Below are 16767 nucleotides of genomic sequence, written 5' to 3' on the forward strand. Positions count from 1 at the left end.
AGCTAGCGAACAATTCTGAAAGGTTTGACGTTTTTTTCTTTTTTTCTTTTTTTTTCTTCTAAACTTTGGATTTATGCAGTCTTACCACAAGAACTTCAGTTTTCGGACAAATTTGCAGCTATCGTCGCCACTACACTTAGTAGGGAGAGTGTAACATCCTCCCGTGCCATCCCTGCACCTATTATAGTACACCATTTCCTTCGAAATAGCGAAATGTCGGCACCACCCAAGCCCCGAAACAAAACCTATAAATAAGCCCCTCAAAACGCTTGTATGCCTGTACTGCATTGAAAGTCAGGAAGACCAGTAGTATCTTCATTTTGTAAACCATTTCAACTGACTTCATCACAGATGCCATCTCGCAATTTGCCCAGAAAAACCCGAGGCGTCTGCAGCTGCTATTTAAGGAAGATTGACGGAGTGCAGCTGTGTGTATGTGAACGTATTGTGCTGTGTGCAATTGGTGTGAGTCGAGAACCCTCCCGCAGCAAGACTGGCCACACTCTTTTACAAAGTGAGAGTAACTTTTCGCATTTTCTTTAGTAACTTTATTGCTTTGTTCAGTAATAAAATCCAATGTATATTCTCCAAGTCTGGTTCTAATTCGCTGTTTGTAATTTTTGTAACCACAAATAACGCCGTTTTGGTGCTATCCAACCGTACCCCCCCCCGCTGATGGATGCCCCCCCTTTCAAATAGTTCTGCGGACGCCCTTGCCCACACCCTCCTTTTTATTGTACCTAAACTGAAAGGTTGGCACTGACATGCCTCTGAACTCCCTTCTACTAAAGGAAAATAACTACGCACAAGTTGCCATTTTTTTTCAGCATCATATCACCAAACTGCATTGAAATCAGGTGGGAACACACTGTCGATGGCGTGTGTAACACCAGAAGCGTGAAAACTCAAGACATAAAAGAGAAAACTAGACATACACATCCTACACCAGAATTTAGCTTTTGGCTTACAAATTGGGATTTGGTGGTCCTCCAAGGGACTAGTTATTCTCAGTGCAGCATGTTGCTGGGCTAGTTGGTACTGCATTTCAAGAGAAGAAAAAACTGCACAACAAAGACAAGACAACTGCAAAGGGGACTTGTCTTTGTTGTGCAGCTTTTTTCTTCTCCTGGACTAGTTATTGTCCTCTATGCCAGCCCAGAGGGCAACGTACTGTGCAATATTAGCATGGCATGAGGAAAACTTCCAGAAAAGACAGGGTTCTCGTCGACGGCCATTGCCACTTGTAAACTATCGCCAGGACTGTGTTTGCATCACGCGAAATCCTTGAGAAGCACAACCCACATTGGTGCCGCCTTGATCTGGACAGTGTTGCAACATTTGCTGCGTTTGTGACCAGAAACAAAAAACAAAAAAAAACTACAGAAATTTTCCCTTTCCTCAATTTTTGATGTTTCGTTAGCACCTCATCTGCGGATACTCCAGCCACACCAATGTTAAGTGAATGAAATGCAGCTCCAGTGAGACGCTTTGTTGGGCAAGTAAGTGCGTATTTGTTCCCAAAAATTAGAGCACGAAAAACCCAACTACACAGAAGAAGCACGACGACAGAGTGCCTCTCCCGTCAATCTTCTTCTGTGCCTTTGGCGCTCTGATTTGTTAGAGAACACAACTTTTGCATGCAACGAAAAAACATGCACCATAATTTCTGCACATTGTCGCTGCATGAAACCATTCTGAAACTTCTTTAACGCGTCACGGGAAAATTAAGGTTTCATCCAAATGCCAAGAAAGACTTATACAAAGGATAACATTGATGCGCTCGATCCTTTGTAGCTGAGGCAATCAAAGGCTGTTGCCGAGTAAATCCAATGCCCTGTAGTTTGCGTCTTCCTTTGTGCCCAAGCACAAAATCGATGTAGAGAACGGTGTCCGCTATTTCTACTGCCAAGGGGATCAGTGAGGTAGATAATTGTATCTACTAATAAATGAAAAAAGAAAATGACAAAATTAACACAGACTGGTAAAATGTCAGCCTGAACATTGCCTGAACATTGTCAGCCTTAACAATGCCGTTCATCGATGCGTGAAAAAAATGAGTTTCACAAGCAGTATTAAGGTCGTGTCACCAATGCATGGGAACCTTAATCCAGAAATATGCCTTGCGTACAGCACGACTAACGCTAGACTGTTAGATATTGATTGGGGTCAATCTCACAGAGAAGATAAAAGTATCGAGAAGCTAAGAGATTTTGCTGTACATGACCCTTGGCGCAGCCATGATAAACCATATCCGTCTGTAGGTTGGCTTCAAGCTCGAAAACACACCTTTAATTCAACAAAAAATCACACTTGTGGCCTCGTAGAAGACACTGGAACATAACACCTGCTGGACTGTTACAGAAAAAAAAAAAACGAAAAAAAAAGAAACGAAACGAAAACCACGGAAAATGTGCAGTAATTTGCGTCGGCGACTGCAGCTCATAGCTTGCGTTTGCTTTCCCCCCAAATTGCATTAGGGCGCCCGTAAAACGAAGGCACCATTTCTCACTTGAAACCGCTCTCAAATGCGCGCAACTGCAACCTACAAAACCGCACTACAGTTATCTCTCTTGAAAGAGATAACTGTAGCGCGTTCTCCCAATGTTCGCTCTCAAAGCGTCATTAGCGACCTGCGCTAACGACGCCAGAGTACTACGCTCACCCTTTTTTTGAGCTCGCCACTTCCGAGCACGTCAAGCCAGCCGTCTTCGTCAACCTCCTTGTCGGGCTCTTCATCTTCGATGACGATTTTCTTTTCCTTCTTAGGCTTGGCGACGCTTTTTTCCTCGTCCCCGACGCTTTCCAGGGGCGGCATGTCAGCGCACGACGAGTCATCCTCGTCATCGCCGGAGCCGTCGAGTTTCGGAGCTCGCGGCACCCGAGACGGCACATCTTTCTTCCCATCCGCGTTTTCCTCGACGAAGTCTCCTTTCGGGCCCGGTCGCAACGCTGCGTCGTCGTCAGACACTTCCGTGATCACAGGCATGGTGTTTTCTAAAAAAAAAAAAATGGGGCGGCAAACGAAACAAATTGTAATGCCAAGTCGCGGTCGCGCACGAGATTGAAGAGAAGGCGACGTCCAACGAGGGTCGGTGGCCGCTGTCGGCTGTTCTAGAACGTTTAGAAACCCGCCGTTCGAGCCGCGGCACAAGCCGACGATATTAGCGCGCGTGAGGCTTGAAAAGGTTGGGGATAAGAGGGAGAATTACCGTTTCTGGGCGAATGTGACAAGTAAATAGGGGCGTGACGGAGCACTAGCGATTACCGGTTAGCCCCAAACACTCACATGTTCGACGACTTGCAGCGTGCGATTCGCCTCGCGCCGGGAGCCAGAGGCAAAGCCAATGACCGCGGTTGCGATCGCAGCGACGCCACTTGTAAGCAGCGGTGCAGCCATGCTAACGGCGTAGCTAACGGTAATTTCATGCTTACGATAATACACAGTGGTACTGACTTACCGCAAATTTGCCCTCTGCATAGAATGTACTGGCGCACGACTGCACTCCGTACGTGCTAACAGCACAAAACTTTCTGGCAGCTAGGGATTATTATTTTCGTCAACTCAAATCAACTACATAGACAAATACACGACTTGTGTTTTTCTAAAACTCCTGGCAGGTTGAAATGTAGGTATTTTTGAGGAAATTTCATTGGCGTGAAAGCAGATCGTGTAACGCAGAAGCAACAAAGGACAAACAGTACTTGCAGTGACTTTCGTACTCTTTATTACATCATTCATGCCCCCGACCCAGTCCCCAACCAACTCATCAGGCAACTCTCAGTCAACTTAGAAAGCCTAGTTTTCAGTTTTATTTGCCTCTCGCCTGAGGCAATGCTCAGTTTACTTCAAAAGCCGATTTGCGGTTTAACCAGCTGTATCTTGCCCGAGCTGACGCTCAGTTCACTTGGAAAAACCTATTCTGCAGTTTAATCTGTCTCTTGTTGGCCATCAGTGTCTTTGCTCGGCAAATTTTCTTCTTTATCAGCTTCTTCACACTCTAATTCATTCTCGTCTTCTCCCTGTTCTTCAAGCCCATTTTCACCGTCTTCTTGCTCTTCCTCGAGTTCAATTTCATCTTCTTCCTGCCCTTCTTCAAGTTCACCTTCATCATCCAATTCTTCTTCACACTCTTCCCCCTCACCTCCTCCTTCTCGGTCATTTCCTGCACCGTTTAAGTCTCCAGGGTTTGGAAACTCCTGCTTAACCACAACGTGTATCTCTATCTCCTTCATAAGAGCCACCTCACTAGGCTTGGGCACGTGGTCTGGATGGGCGTTCTGGTAGTGCATCTGCAGTGTCTTTGCCGAAATATAGTTCTTCAGGCAGACCTGGCATTCAAATTTGACCTTGGTGTGCACCTGAAGGTGACGCTTCAAGTTGACCTGCTTCGTGAAGCGCCGCGAGCAGTACTCGCAGGCGTACGGGCGCTCGCCCGTGTGCGTCCGCATGTGGATCTCCAGCTGGTTGACCGACGTGCACCGCAGGTTGCAGGTGGGGCACTCGTTCTTCTTGGTGTCGTGGCCCTCCATGTGCTTCAGCAGGTGCTGCTCCTTGGCAAACGAGCGCTCGCACACGGTGCAAAAGAACGGGTAGGCGTCCGAGTGCAACTTCTTGTGGGCGTCCAGTGCAGTGCGCGACTGGAACCTGCGGCCGCAGTCGCCGCAGCCGAAACACTCCTGGTGGCACTTCTTGTTGTGGGTGCGGAGGCGCGTGATGTTCGGGAAGGCCTCGTCGCACAGCAGGCACGGGTGGGACCTGTCCGACTGGTGGGTCTGCAAGTGCATGCGAAGGTTGACGGCCTTGCGGAAGCGCTTGTGGCACACGTCGCACTCGTAGGGGCGCTCGCCCGTGTGTGTGGTGCGGTGAGAGTTGAGGTTGGATAGCTTGGTGAAGCGCTCGAGGCACACGTCGCACTGGTACGGCCGCTCACCCGTGTGGATCATCTTGTGCGCCCGGAGGTCGCTGTTGGTGTAGAAGCGTTTGCTGCAGAGGTCGCACGCGTGGTCCCGCTGGCCCAGGTGGATCTTCATGTGGGCCTTGAGGTTGGAGGCGACCGTGAAGCACTTGCCACACGTGGGGCACTTGTGGTCCCGTTGACCCGTGTGCGACAGCAGGTGGGTCTTGACGTGGCTCGAGGTGGCAAACTGCTTGCCGCACACCTGGCACTCGTGCCGCTTCTCGCCCGTGTGGGTGAGCATGTGGGCGCGCATGTTGCTGTTGACGGCAAACTCGCGGAAGCAGATCTCGCACTGGTACGGCTTCTCGCCCGTGTGCACGGCCATGTGCGTCTTGAGGTGGGTGGACGTGATGAAGCCCTTGTTGCACACCGAGCAGACGTACTTGCGCTCGCCCGTGTGGATGCGCCGGTGCGCCTTCAGGTTGCTGGACACCGTGAACTGGCGGCCGCATATGTCGCACTGGTGGGGCTTGCGGCCCGCGTGGATCATCATGTGCGTCTTGAGGTTGCTGCGCGATGTGTACCACTTGTTGCAGATGGTGCAGCAGTGGTCCTTTTTGGCGTGGCTTGACACCAAGTGCGTTACGTACTCGTTGGAGTCGCAGAACTTTTGCTTGCACAGCTCGCAGACATAAACCTTCTGCTCGGTGCTCTGGTGCGACTGTATGTGCGCGTCCAAGAGGAACTTGGAACTGAAGCTGATTCCGCAAGTCGAGCACGAGTGTCCGTGGGGAGCCATCGGCACGGCTTCAACGACAATTGGCTCTGGCTCGTCGACATCGTCGGAAAGAACGACGTCGTCGGGCACGATGACGTCTCCCGACACAACCACATTTTCAGAGAGGGCTACATCTTCAGAGACGACGACGACTTCTGACTTGTCGTTGTCGAGATGAGGTTGAATGGCAGCTGCCACCATGAACGGGCACATCTTGCCTCCTTCGCCACTGTGATGCTGCTCGATCTCCTCCAGCGAGGAGAACTGCTCGTCGCAGGCCCCGCATTGGTAGACAACCGTGTCGTAATCCAGCTGCTCCTCCTCCATGGTGGCCTGTAAGAATGATTGCAACGACAATAAGGTACTGGTGAAGGGCACTGCATCTACGCACAAGCAAGAGGTGTCTGCATGCAGATATTGTGCACTGCTACCTAACCCAGCTATTTCCTCTTATATTCCCCCCCCCCTTCCTCATTTGAGGAGTGGGTTTTAGCCCGCGCTTCCACACTGGACACTACGGTTCTTAATTGAACGTTCATGTTGCATTCCTAGTAAAACGGCCTTTCTAGCGTCAGCTTGCAGGTGATGCACCAATCCTTGTACAATCGGAAGCTTTATGACAGTAAATACAGGAGCGCGTGCTGCTCAGTGCACGCAGTGCGCTTTGGTGAGAGGCTGGTGCTCTCTCGCAGTTTGCGCATTTAGCGGACGCACTCCCTGAAAACGCTTTAGATCGCACAGTTGCTGTTGCACAAGTTACTTCACAGCATCTAGGAATGTGACGACTGAAGATAAAGCGTTGTTTACCACCCAATCGGGCAGCGAAAAACGAATCTTTGAGTGTGTTCGCTGTTCTTTGCCACTTGATAATATGACCCACAACTGCACATCTTCCCAGGAATAGCTTCCGGATATCATGACTTAGCTGCCACAGCAGAAAACAGCGCGATCAACCGTAGTTAGGAAGTGAATCCTCCAAACGCACGAACTGTGAAAGTGTGCCATAGGCACGTTGAGCTGATGTTTGCCTCGCAAGCAGTAGTGCCATCATCTCCTATATCCTCGTGGTTCGGGGCGTCATTTCTTGTAGGAAAGATGCCCTGCATATCACGGGCCCGGTTCGTAGCATTCATATTACGCAAGTGTCGGCACCCTGTTCGAGACACCAACAGCCTGTAGTATCACGAGTCAAGCAGGGGCGCCCACACAAACAAGGAATCTAAGCTAACGTCATGATAACAAGGAAGAGCTGAATGAACAGTTTAAGTGGCACAGACGAAAATACGTTAGTTGTTGATATTGCAGCAGACCAGTCAGATTGCAGATAATACAAATAGTAAAGAGGAACCAATGCATTCATAACAGCCGTCTTTCTTTACACCATGTCTCAGTGTCAACCCCATAGATCGTTGGCACGGCATGCTGCAGGCGGTGGGCGATAACTGCACCAGAAATGGCCACTCCTTACTAGGTGCCCTAGCATGCGCTATAGGTAACTTTAGCAGGAAAAGTTCTGCCCTCACAGCGGCCTCTCTGCGCTGCAACGTGCCTGTGCCATCGCTAAACAGCTCTGCATGTACTGAGCGGCACGCGTTCCCGTGTTTACTGTCATAAAGCTTCCGACTGTACGTGGGTACCGAGAGATATTCCGTCTCAACAGAGCGTAAGAACAGGCTATCTACAATACGATACAAGCTTGCCACAGATAATTAATAACGCTAAAATAGAAGCTCGCATTGACACAACGAACACCGCAAGAAGCTGAGGCATTACAATTCCCGTTCGCGTTACGATCAGCGCAAGCTGCACCCTTCGGATGAATTAGCCCGAGTTCGCCACTAGAGATCTCCCGCAGGACATCCGCTGAAAAGCTATCTTCGAGTTACATACGTAGTTTTGATTGACACAGCCGCCATCCTGACTGCCAAATGCAACGTTGAAATCTTATCTAAACGAAGCGCCTGCGGAGCGCCGGCCGCAATGCTCGCTGTCAATTCAACCGCCCTAACACAGATCGCCAATGCTACCAATCTCTTGGTGTCGATGAATTTTTCAGCGGCTAAGCTGCGCAGCGGAAACACTGGCGTCCTGGCACCGGGCGGCGACGACGGTGCAACAGATACGCAGCAATTTAAAGCGAAGCTAGTTGAGAGGCAGGTACTTAACGCTTTCTCAGGCCGTGGAGCAGCTGCGAGGCAAAGGGACGTTCGGTTTTCTCTTCATCGACGAAGAGGTGGTTGAAGATCAAATGCCAACATTCGTTAATTTTACCCTTCCGCGACGCGCGAACTGTTTGGGAAATTAATTTACGCCTACTGACAGTCTTTGGAACCGCCAAAGGATTATATTTTAATAAATTATCTCCACGCGAAGGATAAGACAGCAAGGACAATGCCGACATGATTTCAGCAAGCGCATTGCCATCGCCCCATTAGGTTGCTGCTGGGAAAAAAATGGCAAGGCACGCGCACGGTGCGTCCCGCTCGTGAGGCAATATTTGGTGCAGTTGAGGCACATAGCGTTAAATTTTCTGACCTTTTTGAGCGAGGTATCTACACCATTTCCGCATACAGACAACGGTGACGGCTTCGGTGATGAAGAGATAGGCCTACTCGGCGTTTTTCTTGGACGCTGCTGTTGCTGTCACGTGACTGGCTGAATTTATCTGCGGTGTCTCAACTACGCGTAAAAAAAGGAATAAAAAAATCGTTAGTTTTAAAAATGCGGTGTTTCTCAGTAAGAGATAAACTCTGGACCTGCTGTTTGCATTATCCAACTGTTGCAAGTTCCGGGTTCCAGTACGTGGCACGACTACTCGTCGACGAGTGACGCGACGAGTGCAGAATATTTGCTGTTCTGTAGTCAGAACGTTTACAGAGATTTTTGCAGGATGGCATATGCTGATGGCGGCTACAGTTGCCAAAGCTTTCCAAACTAATCCTTCAGAGGAGCAAAGCACGAAATGTGTAGAGTTCGGTTCTTAAGATTCACGGATTCATGTGCGGTACGTAGTTCCTGTTTGAGAATGGCTTTTCTAGCGTGGCTGTATTCGTGTAACCTTCGGGGCCAATTTGCGCCTCAGCCATTCAAAGCAGTAACCAAAGTTTAAAGGCTCTGGAAGCACATTGTGACAGGTTTATAAATGACGTTAACGGACTCGCAAATCGTCGCCCGGCTAGCTCAGTCGGTAGAGCATGAGACTCTTAATCTCAGGGTCGTGGGTTCGAGCCCCACGTTGGGCGCTACTTTTTTCTTTTTTTTTTCTCTTGGATTTTGAACATGTTTCTTTTTATGATTTTACCTGGTAGTTAGGCTTTCGCGTGTTTCCCACGTGGTTACTTGAAGTAGCCTCAACTTGACGTAGTCGCGCTTCTCCGCGACGGTCGTCGCTTACACATCTTTGTGATCTAAAGGGCGTAAGTGCATGAGATTCCCATTTTGGATTCTTCGTTTTTATTTTTGACATTTAAATGGTTAGTTGGTCCTTCAACTAGATTATAGGTCTCAATGATTATTTTGTTTTTGCGCAGTGGCGCACTTGGGGGGGGGGGGGTGTAGGGGATTGTAACCCCCCCCCCCCTCCAGGGGTCTGTCACCTAATCCCCCTCCGCCTTCTTCCACCGAAACGACAACCGAAGTTGCCCGAGCGGAGTTAATGCAGTCCAGGATGCTTCTGTTGGACATTCCTAGTTAAATCTCGAAAAGGAATATTGTTTTACTGGTATTACACTTGAAGTAGTTTAACAACAACAAAAAAATAACGACAAAATTTCTTAGTAACAGAAAAGGTGTTCGTGCGTAGGAAATTTTAATTGCGTAAGAATCTCTGGGGGCGTTAAATTAATCCGTAGCCACCCCCCCCCCCCCCTTCATCCCCTTACGGCACGCCTCATAGCCCATGTTAAACCGCAATTACAATTTTAGCAGGGTCACATTATATTACTTTCTGAACTTTTGCGCGCAGTCACGAGATTTGAATCATTCAATGACTTCTAAAAAAATGACGCCGAAATTTCCCATAGGCCGGCACCCAGACTGGTCGACCGCTTGCTTTCGAGCTCAAATCATATGCAATAAGATAAGGCAGAATTTATTTTATTTCATTTAAAAGCTATAAAACTGTTTCTTTTAATGCCCAGCCCGGTACGAGCTGACAACTCGTACTCGTACATTCCAACAACCCATGGTTTAACAAACACTTCAAAGCCCTGCTTAACCGTCTTTATAGGCGAGCCAAGTCTAACAACAACCCTGAGGCATGGGATAAATACTACATTAGTTCCAAACAGTACCTCAACGAAGTGGCGGCTGCTAAGCGCCAATTTTTCTCCACAGACCTGCTCTCAATGCTCCAAACTAATCCCAACAAATTTTGGCGTACCCTGTCATCAAAATTTCAACCCAGCCAAATCGAACTAGTCAATTCAGATGGTAATCCTGTAAGTCCAGACAAGTGTGCCTCAGCATTTATTAACTATATCACGTCGGTTTTTGCGGACCATCCTACCACTCCCACCCTACCAGTCTCGCATCCTTCGCCCCAGCCAATGGCTCGAATACTAATCTCTCCTGAGGGCATATCTAAATTGATTAACTCTCTCAAGCTCTCCTCCTCGGCCGGTTGTGACCTTATCAATAGCAAACTACTTAAAGGTACCATAGTATTCTCTAGCGAGATCCTCTGCATAATTTTCACTCAATCATTAAAAACAGGTGACATACCAGACGACTGGAAAAAAGCCCAAATTATTCCTACCTTGAAGTCAGGTGATCGTGCAATCCCCTCCGATTTCACTGACATGCATTTTTTTATCATTTGCTGTTATTGTTTTCTTCCCTCGCAGCGCCGGTCGTGCCAAGGGCCCAGTTGTCGAATCTATCTGCTGCTCGTACACAACCCCCGTTGTGGCCCCTGTTAACCCAGGCAGAACCCTATGTCCCACTTTGCACTGTTTTCTTTTTAGTAACACTCTCTGCTGAGTCCCCCCTTGTTATTCTACTCCGGCGACACCCGCTAATGTTGTTGTATCCCCCTGTTATTATTTTCTGTTTCAGATGTCATCTGCCGATCCTGTAGTATCCCTCTGTTATTATTTATGTTTCCGATGTTCCCGTTCCATATGCCACCAGCTAACTCTGGTGTGACCCCCTGTATTCTTATTCTGTACTCATTGCCACCCACCAACCTCGCTGTAACCCCCGACTGCCCCACTGTATTGCGAAATTTGCGTGTGCGACCCCTGTTACCTGACATTCACCTTCTCCCTACTCCTTCCCCCCCCCCCCCCCCCCCACTTTACCTACTCTTTCGTCTCTCCCACCCTCCTCGCTTCCGTTCGGCCGGTTGAGGTGTCGGCGTAACGCCAGACAGTTACCGGCCTCTGTCCCCTCTTCCCCCCCCCCCAACAACCACTTCATCATCATCATTCCATGCAAGCTACTTGAGCATATCATAGCCACTAGTATTATATGACTCACCTAGACTATATTAACTTCTTTTGCCCGCATCAACATGGCTTCTGCAAACTACTATGTTGCGAAACCCAGCCAGCAGAGTTCACCCACGACGTTCTCCACGAAATGGATAACAACCTCCAAGTGGATGCCATCTTTCTGGACTTCGCCAAAGCATTTGACCGTGTTCCACATGATCTTCTAGCTAAGCTATCCGTCCTGGGTCTTCCCCCTAACCTTATCTCTTGGATCAAACATTTCTTAGAAAACAGGAAACTATTCACCACCGCCAATAACTGCAACTCTCCACTCGCGAATGTTTTGTCGGGTGTCCCCTAGGGTGCATGTCCATCCCCTCTCCTCTTCCTTATCTACATAAATGACCTTCCACGTAACATAATAACAAAATTAAGTCTTTTTGCGGACGACTGCGTTGTTTATTCGACCATCCACAGCCCGGAAGAGCCCGAAACCCTCCAGCAAGATCTTAATACGATTTCATCTTGGTGCGAATCCTCACTCATGCCTCTAAATCTAACTAAATGCAGACTATTGTCATTCACACGGAAAAAAGAGCCTTTCTTCTAACCCTTACAAAATTAATTCTGTTCCTGTCGACCGGACCTCAACTTACAAATATCTCGGTGTTCACATGACCTCCTCCCTGTCCTGGACTAAACATGTGGAAACAATCTGCGCAGACGCCTCACGGGCTCTCGGCTACTTACGTAGGAACTTAAAATCGGCACCTCCGGATATAAAAAAAAACTAGCTTATCTTACATTCACCAGACCCAAACTCGAATACGCTTCTTCCATTTGGAACCCTTCACAAGCCAACCTTACAAACAAATTAGAAGCTGTCCAGAACCGAGCTGCCCGCTTTACATGTAATCAATATTCTAACAACATTAGCGTGAGTGCCCTCAAACAATCATTAAGGGCCTTCGCTAGCTTCGCGTCGAACCATCTCCCGTCTTTGCTTACTTCATTGTTTCTTTTATCACCCACGGCTGAGGCACCCGTTGCTAAAACCTCCACCGAGAACGGCATCCCGCCTAAACCACAGCCACCCAATAGCACGCATCGCTGGTCGCACTTCAGCTATGAATAACTCATTTTTTCCACATTCTATCATACTTTGGAACACGTTGCCTAACGAAATCGCTACCTGTTCAAACCGCTGAACCTTTCTGGAAAAACTAAATCGCTACATACAGTAACTCCTTTCCCTATTTCATCGCTCGCCAATCACCTCCACTCCGCCCTCCAAAATTATGTACTCCGTAAATTATCCTTCTGTTGCTCCATCTAGTAAACGAATGCATATGTGTCTGCCCTGCTGCCCTTGCTGCTCTTTTATTGTATATGCTCGCCTTCGTGTATGCTCACTTTGTCTTTCAGCTCGCCCCTGTGTACCCTGTACGCAGATTTTTTTTTCTTTTTCTTTTGAAAATTTGTTAGCATTTTTGCTGTTCCTTGTATTCTTCGGTGTTCACTGTGTGCGTGTTCACTGTGTGCTTTGTTCAACCTGTTATTATTGCCCCCCCTCCTCTTATGTAATGGCTTCGGGCGTTTAAGGTGACAATAAATGAAATGAAATAACTGAAATAACCCTCTCTCTTCCGTTAAATAAAAAAGGTTCGGTTTTCCTTTGTGTATATCGCCTGAATTTAAAACATCATAGCGAGGAAAGCGGCAACACTTCGTGCGCAGTCAGGAAAACTAGCGAACACAGAAATGATGTCGTGCTGAATAGGCTTTCGGAAATATGGGTTAATTTGTCTACTCAGCGCGCATCGCGCCAGCCTTCAGTCACTTGCAGGCAGATAGAATTTGAGTAAAATTTCGCATTTAGACGTATTTAGAGTTCCGGCTCTATCTTTTTTGCTCTATACACTGGCTTTGCCGTGCAAACCATATTGTACAGTTGGTAGACAAGGGAACAAACTTTTTTTGTATCTGCTATAGCAGCGAATAATGGTCCACTGTATTGCAAAGTTTATTTTTTCTTTCTGCTTAAGGGTCACGAGGAGGGTCACGAGGAGACCGCATGGGTTTTACGCTTTGCTTGACTTCATCCGAAAAGAAGGTATTCAGGAGTGCTTTATTTGTATTTCCCTGCCACCCTGATCATCCCTTCCTTCCCATTCTACTTCCAAACTCGGGACCGACGCTTCGGGAAATAGCAAAAAGGCTTCCCGTGTCATCTTTAGTTGTTGTGTAAAGGTGTGTCCATTATTATATTCCTCCTGCAGGCGAATTATATATTTTATTGCGGCGGCTTTGACGCTTAATATTTTCGTGTGAAAAATAAGAAAAACTCGACAACTATGCATATACTCTTTTATATTCTTCATTTATTTTTATTCTTTATATTTATTTATAATATTTAGTTGTATGTATATTTACTGCGATCTTCTTATTTATATATTATTATATATTATATTTCTTGTGAAAAAGAGAAAGAGAAAAGAGAAAAATTCTGTTTTCGCTCATGGTTTGGGCGTAAGTTTGTCGACCAGCGGGTCCGTTGGAATTGGCACTGACGTTCACCGACATCCGATGGTATACGGCTGGCGTACATTTAGAAAGCGTTATTTGTTCCATAGCCCCTTTTAGCGTCGGAAAACGAGATGCTTCGCAGTGGATGAACTACACGCGGGTAGTTCTGGCCGCGAGCGCTGGTCGGCTGTTACACGAAAGGTGTTCGGAACCAGTGAATTTTATGAACTTGGCACTGAGGAAGTCCTAATAGTTCAACATTGTGCGTCTCATGTCTTTAATACGACTTTTTGATTTGTGCGCAGGTCAGTATTCTTGAACTGTGCGGACGCCTGTCATTCATAATATTTTAGCGAGAAGAAGACGGAGAAGCATAGGTGACCGGTAAAAAGCGCAAAGGCTCATGGGTACATTGTTTTCTCCAGCGGAGTGCCGCCACTTCCGGTTGGGGAGCTCTCCTGGCCTCCCGTACGCCGTCGGCCATGTGTGCTTGTTGTTTATCTGTTTCCACCGGGGAAAAAAACGCTCATGCATCGGGAATTCCATAAATAACAACGCTTGACCCTACTTGGCGTTCATCTTACAGGTAAGAACCCCGTGACAAAAAATTACGCCCACCTCCCCTCGCGGGAACCCTGGTGTGATGCGACGCTGAGGGGGGTTCAAGCGCAACGGAGAGCAACCGTCGACCGAAAGGCCGCCGGAGAGCAGCACACCGGTTATATGCGCAGCGCGCCCGAAGGAGAGGACACCGTGGAGAGAGAGAGCACTGCACATGCGCAGCACCGCGCGCAGCGCCGCCCACCGGCGGAGTGAGAGCGCGCTGGGCCGCACACCCGCAGATGTTGAGAGAGAGTGTTCGCTCTCACCTGGGCACGCGCCGGCGCCAGTGCGTCTACCGCGGCTATGACGCAACACAATCCACTTTAATCCAATCCAATCTAATCTAATCCAATCCAACCCAATTCAATCCAAGCCAAGCCAAACCAATCGAATCCAATCCAATGCCCCTCGCGAGAGAGGGTTCGCTATCGGAGAGGAGAGGGGGAGAGTGGAGGATAGACGCAGCCTTGCGGACAACAACGGACGCACGCAGGAAGGACAGGGCCACCGACAAGAGATGCTATCAGCGTCGCATCTAATAAACAACACGCACACGCGCGCCTAAAAGCCGCCGGCGTACGAGAAGGCAGGAGAGATCTCGAACCGGAAGTGGCGGGGAGCAGACGACGCACCCGTGAGCCTTTGCGCTTTTTACCGGTCACACATTGTCCTTCCATTGCACCCGCAAGGGACCATCCTACCTGCTATAAAGGGTGCTTGCTTTCAGCAAACTTTTCACGCCGACATGTGATCCATTTCTTCAGTTTAATCTGTGAAGCCACTCCGCGCTCGCAACATCACCTCCCGTGTCGTGTGGTACAGACTTCGATCAAATTTTTGGTACCGAAAAAAAAAAAAAAAAAAAAAACCTTGCAAGCATTTTTGTCATTGGTCCTTTTTTTTTTTTCGAGTGGTTGCTGTAGTCGTGGACAGCGAGGAACACGCTATCGTAACTGCAAATGCGACGCTTTAAGACACTGCCGCGATTAAAGGAGAAATAAACAAGAACACTGCACTGAAACAAATAACTGGGTCCTTGTGACTTTGAGGTGGACGACACGCGCTGCTCATCGAAAATAATGGAAACGTGACGGCTGCAGACCCACAAGGAACCGATATTGTTTTGGTAGCGCCAATCGAAGAGCGTGCAATAAAGTTTTAACGTGCTCTTAATTTAAAAAAAAAACGACGTCCATGCACTCAGTCGGTTAACCAGCGAGGCTGTAGCGTGGGGCCAGTGTTTAAGCATGTGGTAGTCCTTAAATGTTTCAATAAAGAATTTTTAATTATACGTTGCGTCTCTGTGGCGTTTTCTTTCATTCCCGTTCTTTTCGCTGCCTTCTTTTCTTTAAGCTGCCTTCTCCTCGGCATTACGTATGACTCGTAGCCTACGCCTTTCGAAGTAACGTGCCGCCGTTGTTTTCCATTGCCGCATGGTTGGGATAAGACATAACCATGGTTAACCATGGAGGGTGCACCCTTAGCTCGGAGCACGGAGGCGCTGATGGCGCCCATATATGGTACAACGGGGTCCTTCGAAGGACTCTGGTACAACTTAAAGGGCCACTGACACAAAATTTTGAAGGCGAGATAACTTCGGAGATAGATTGGTGGGAACACATGTATACATCATCTGCAAAATATCAGCGGCGAATACAGCCGAGAACACATTTAAAATCAATTTTAAAGTGTGCGAAACGCAACCGAGCAGCCAGCAGAGGACCACGCGCAATCGACATCCCGAGGGTATTGTGCAAATAAACAACATACAAACACGTCACGAGTTTGTGTTTGCCGCTTCCGCACTGCCGGCGTTTTTCGCCGGCTCGCCCGGCTCGCCGCTCTAATCGGAGGGCCGGAGGGCGCAGCCTCTGCTCTCGAGAACGAACGACCCGATCGTTGGCGGCGCAGGCGCCGTGATTTCGTCAGCTAATCGGGCAGCTGGCCGCGACCAAAGTTCTACAGCGATTCCAGGCACTCTGTTTCTTTTATTTTTTATTACCATTGGATGCGAAAACGCGCCGGAGGCACGAAAAGCCCACTGAGCTAGCCGCACGGTCGCTGTGCAGGCGGCGGCCACGGCCGCGAAGTGGCCCAGGCCGGCGCAGGTAGCTCGAGTGATAGCTTGTTACTGCTGCACGAAATTGTCCCCAAGTCCCGACCATGGTGGCTTACATGAGAAAGGAGTTAATGATGCGATGGCGGGTTACATTAAAAATTGTCATCTGCACCGCTTGCGAGAGCGGCACTCGAATATCCGCCGCAGTGCTAAGCCGAACACATCTGTAGGCGGACCTGTAGGCAGACCGGCCGGCTTCTCCAAGCGCGTCTTGCCACCCACCGTCTCGAGCGTCGCGCGTCGTTCTTTAGCCGCGGTAGCATTTGCACTCGCAGCGCCTGCGTCACATCCACGGTCGCTTTTAAGTGCGATGCACTTTATAAGCGACCCCGAACCTTCCGCCGTCCGCATTGCTCCTCCTCCTCTCCCCTAGCAACGGCGCGAGGAGCGGAGAGGAGCGTCTGTAGCAAC

At 48.7% G+C, this 16767-nt stretch overlaps 2 protein-coding genes and 1 non-coding gene across 6 annotated transcripts in view; 1 reads left to right on the forward strand and 2 right to left on the reverse strand.

Annotated features, from left to right (window-relative positions):
• The window catches only part of LOC144146171 (peptidyl-prolyl cis-trans isomerase FKBP8-like), a 36608-nt gene extending 33166 nt beyond the window's left edge, over window positions 1-3442 (reverse strand). The window contains exons 1-2 of one of the 2 annotated variants that reach the window (XM_077678138.1): window positions 3287-3442; window positions 2663-2994 (exon numbers count right to left, since the gene is read on the reverse strand). In XM_077678138.1, the coding sequence (XP_077534264.1) occupies window positions 2663-2986 (324 nt within the window). In that variant the 5' untranslated portion in view covers window positions 2987-2994; window positions 3287-3442. Of the gene's footprint in view, window positions 1-2662; window positions 2995-3209 lie in introns of both variants that reach the window. The other variant, XM_077678137.1, reaches the window with a different exon arrangement.
• Window positions 3443-3702: 260 nt separating this feature from the next.
• Window positions 3703-8360, reverse strand: LOC144146172 (uncharacterized). Of its 3 annotated transcripts, none has more exons than XM_077678139.1 (2): window positions 8212-8360; window positions 3703-6009 (listed from the first exon to the last, which is right to left on the reverse strand). In XM_077678139.1, the coding sequence occupies exon 2, from the start codon at window positions 6001-6003 to the stop codon at window positions 3928-3930; it is 2076 nt and encodes a 691-aa protein (XP_077534265.1). In that variant the 5' UTR covers window positions 6004-6009; window positions 8212-8360; the 3' UTR covers window positions 3703-3927. The 3 variants fall into 3 exon arrangements, with proteins under 3 accessions (XP_077534265.1, XP_077534266.1, XP_077534267.1); XM_077678140.1 differs by lacking the exon at window positions 8212-8360 and adding an exon at window positions 7843-8117; XM_077678141.1 differs by lacking the exon at window positions 8212-8360 and adding an exon at window positions 7567-7714.
• A 485-nt stretch (window positions 8361-8845) lies between these two features.
• Trnak-cuu (transfer RNA lysine (anticodon CUU)) lies at window positions 8846-8918 on the forward strand. Its single transcript has one exon. It is a non-coding gene; the product is annotated as a tRNA-Lys (tRNA).
• Window positions 8919-16767: the final 7849 nt, after the last annotated feature.

The sequence above is a fragment of the Haemaphysalis longicornis genome, unplaced genomic scaffold, assembly GCF_048455015.1.
Source record: "Haemaphysalis longicornis isolate Haplotype H1 unplaced genomic scaffold, Haemaphysalis longicornis Haplotype H1 scaffold_7, whole genome shotgun sequence".
NCBI lineage: Eukaryota > Metazoa > Arthropoda > Arachnida > Ixodida > Ixodidae > Haemaphysalis > Haemaphysalis longicornis.

What these genes read in the sequence shown, in the direction of transcription:
- LOC144146172 (XM_077678139.1), bottom strand. Translation starts at nt 6,003, where the DNA reads ATGGAGGAGGAGCAGCTGGATTACGACACGGTTGTCTACCAATGCGGG.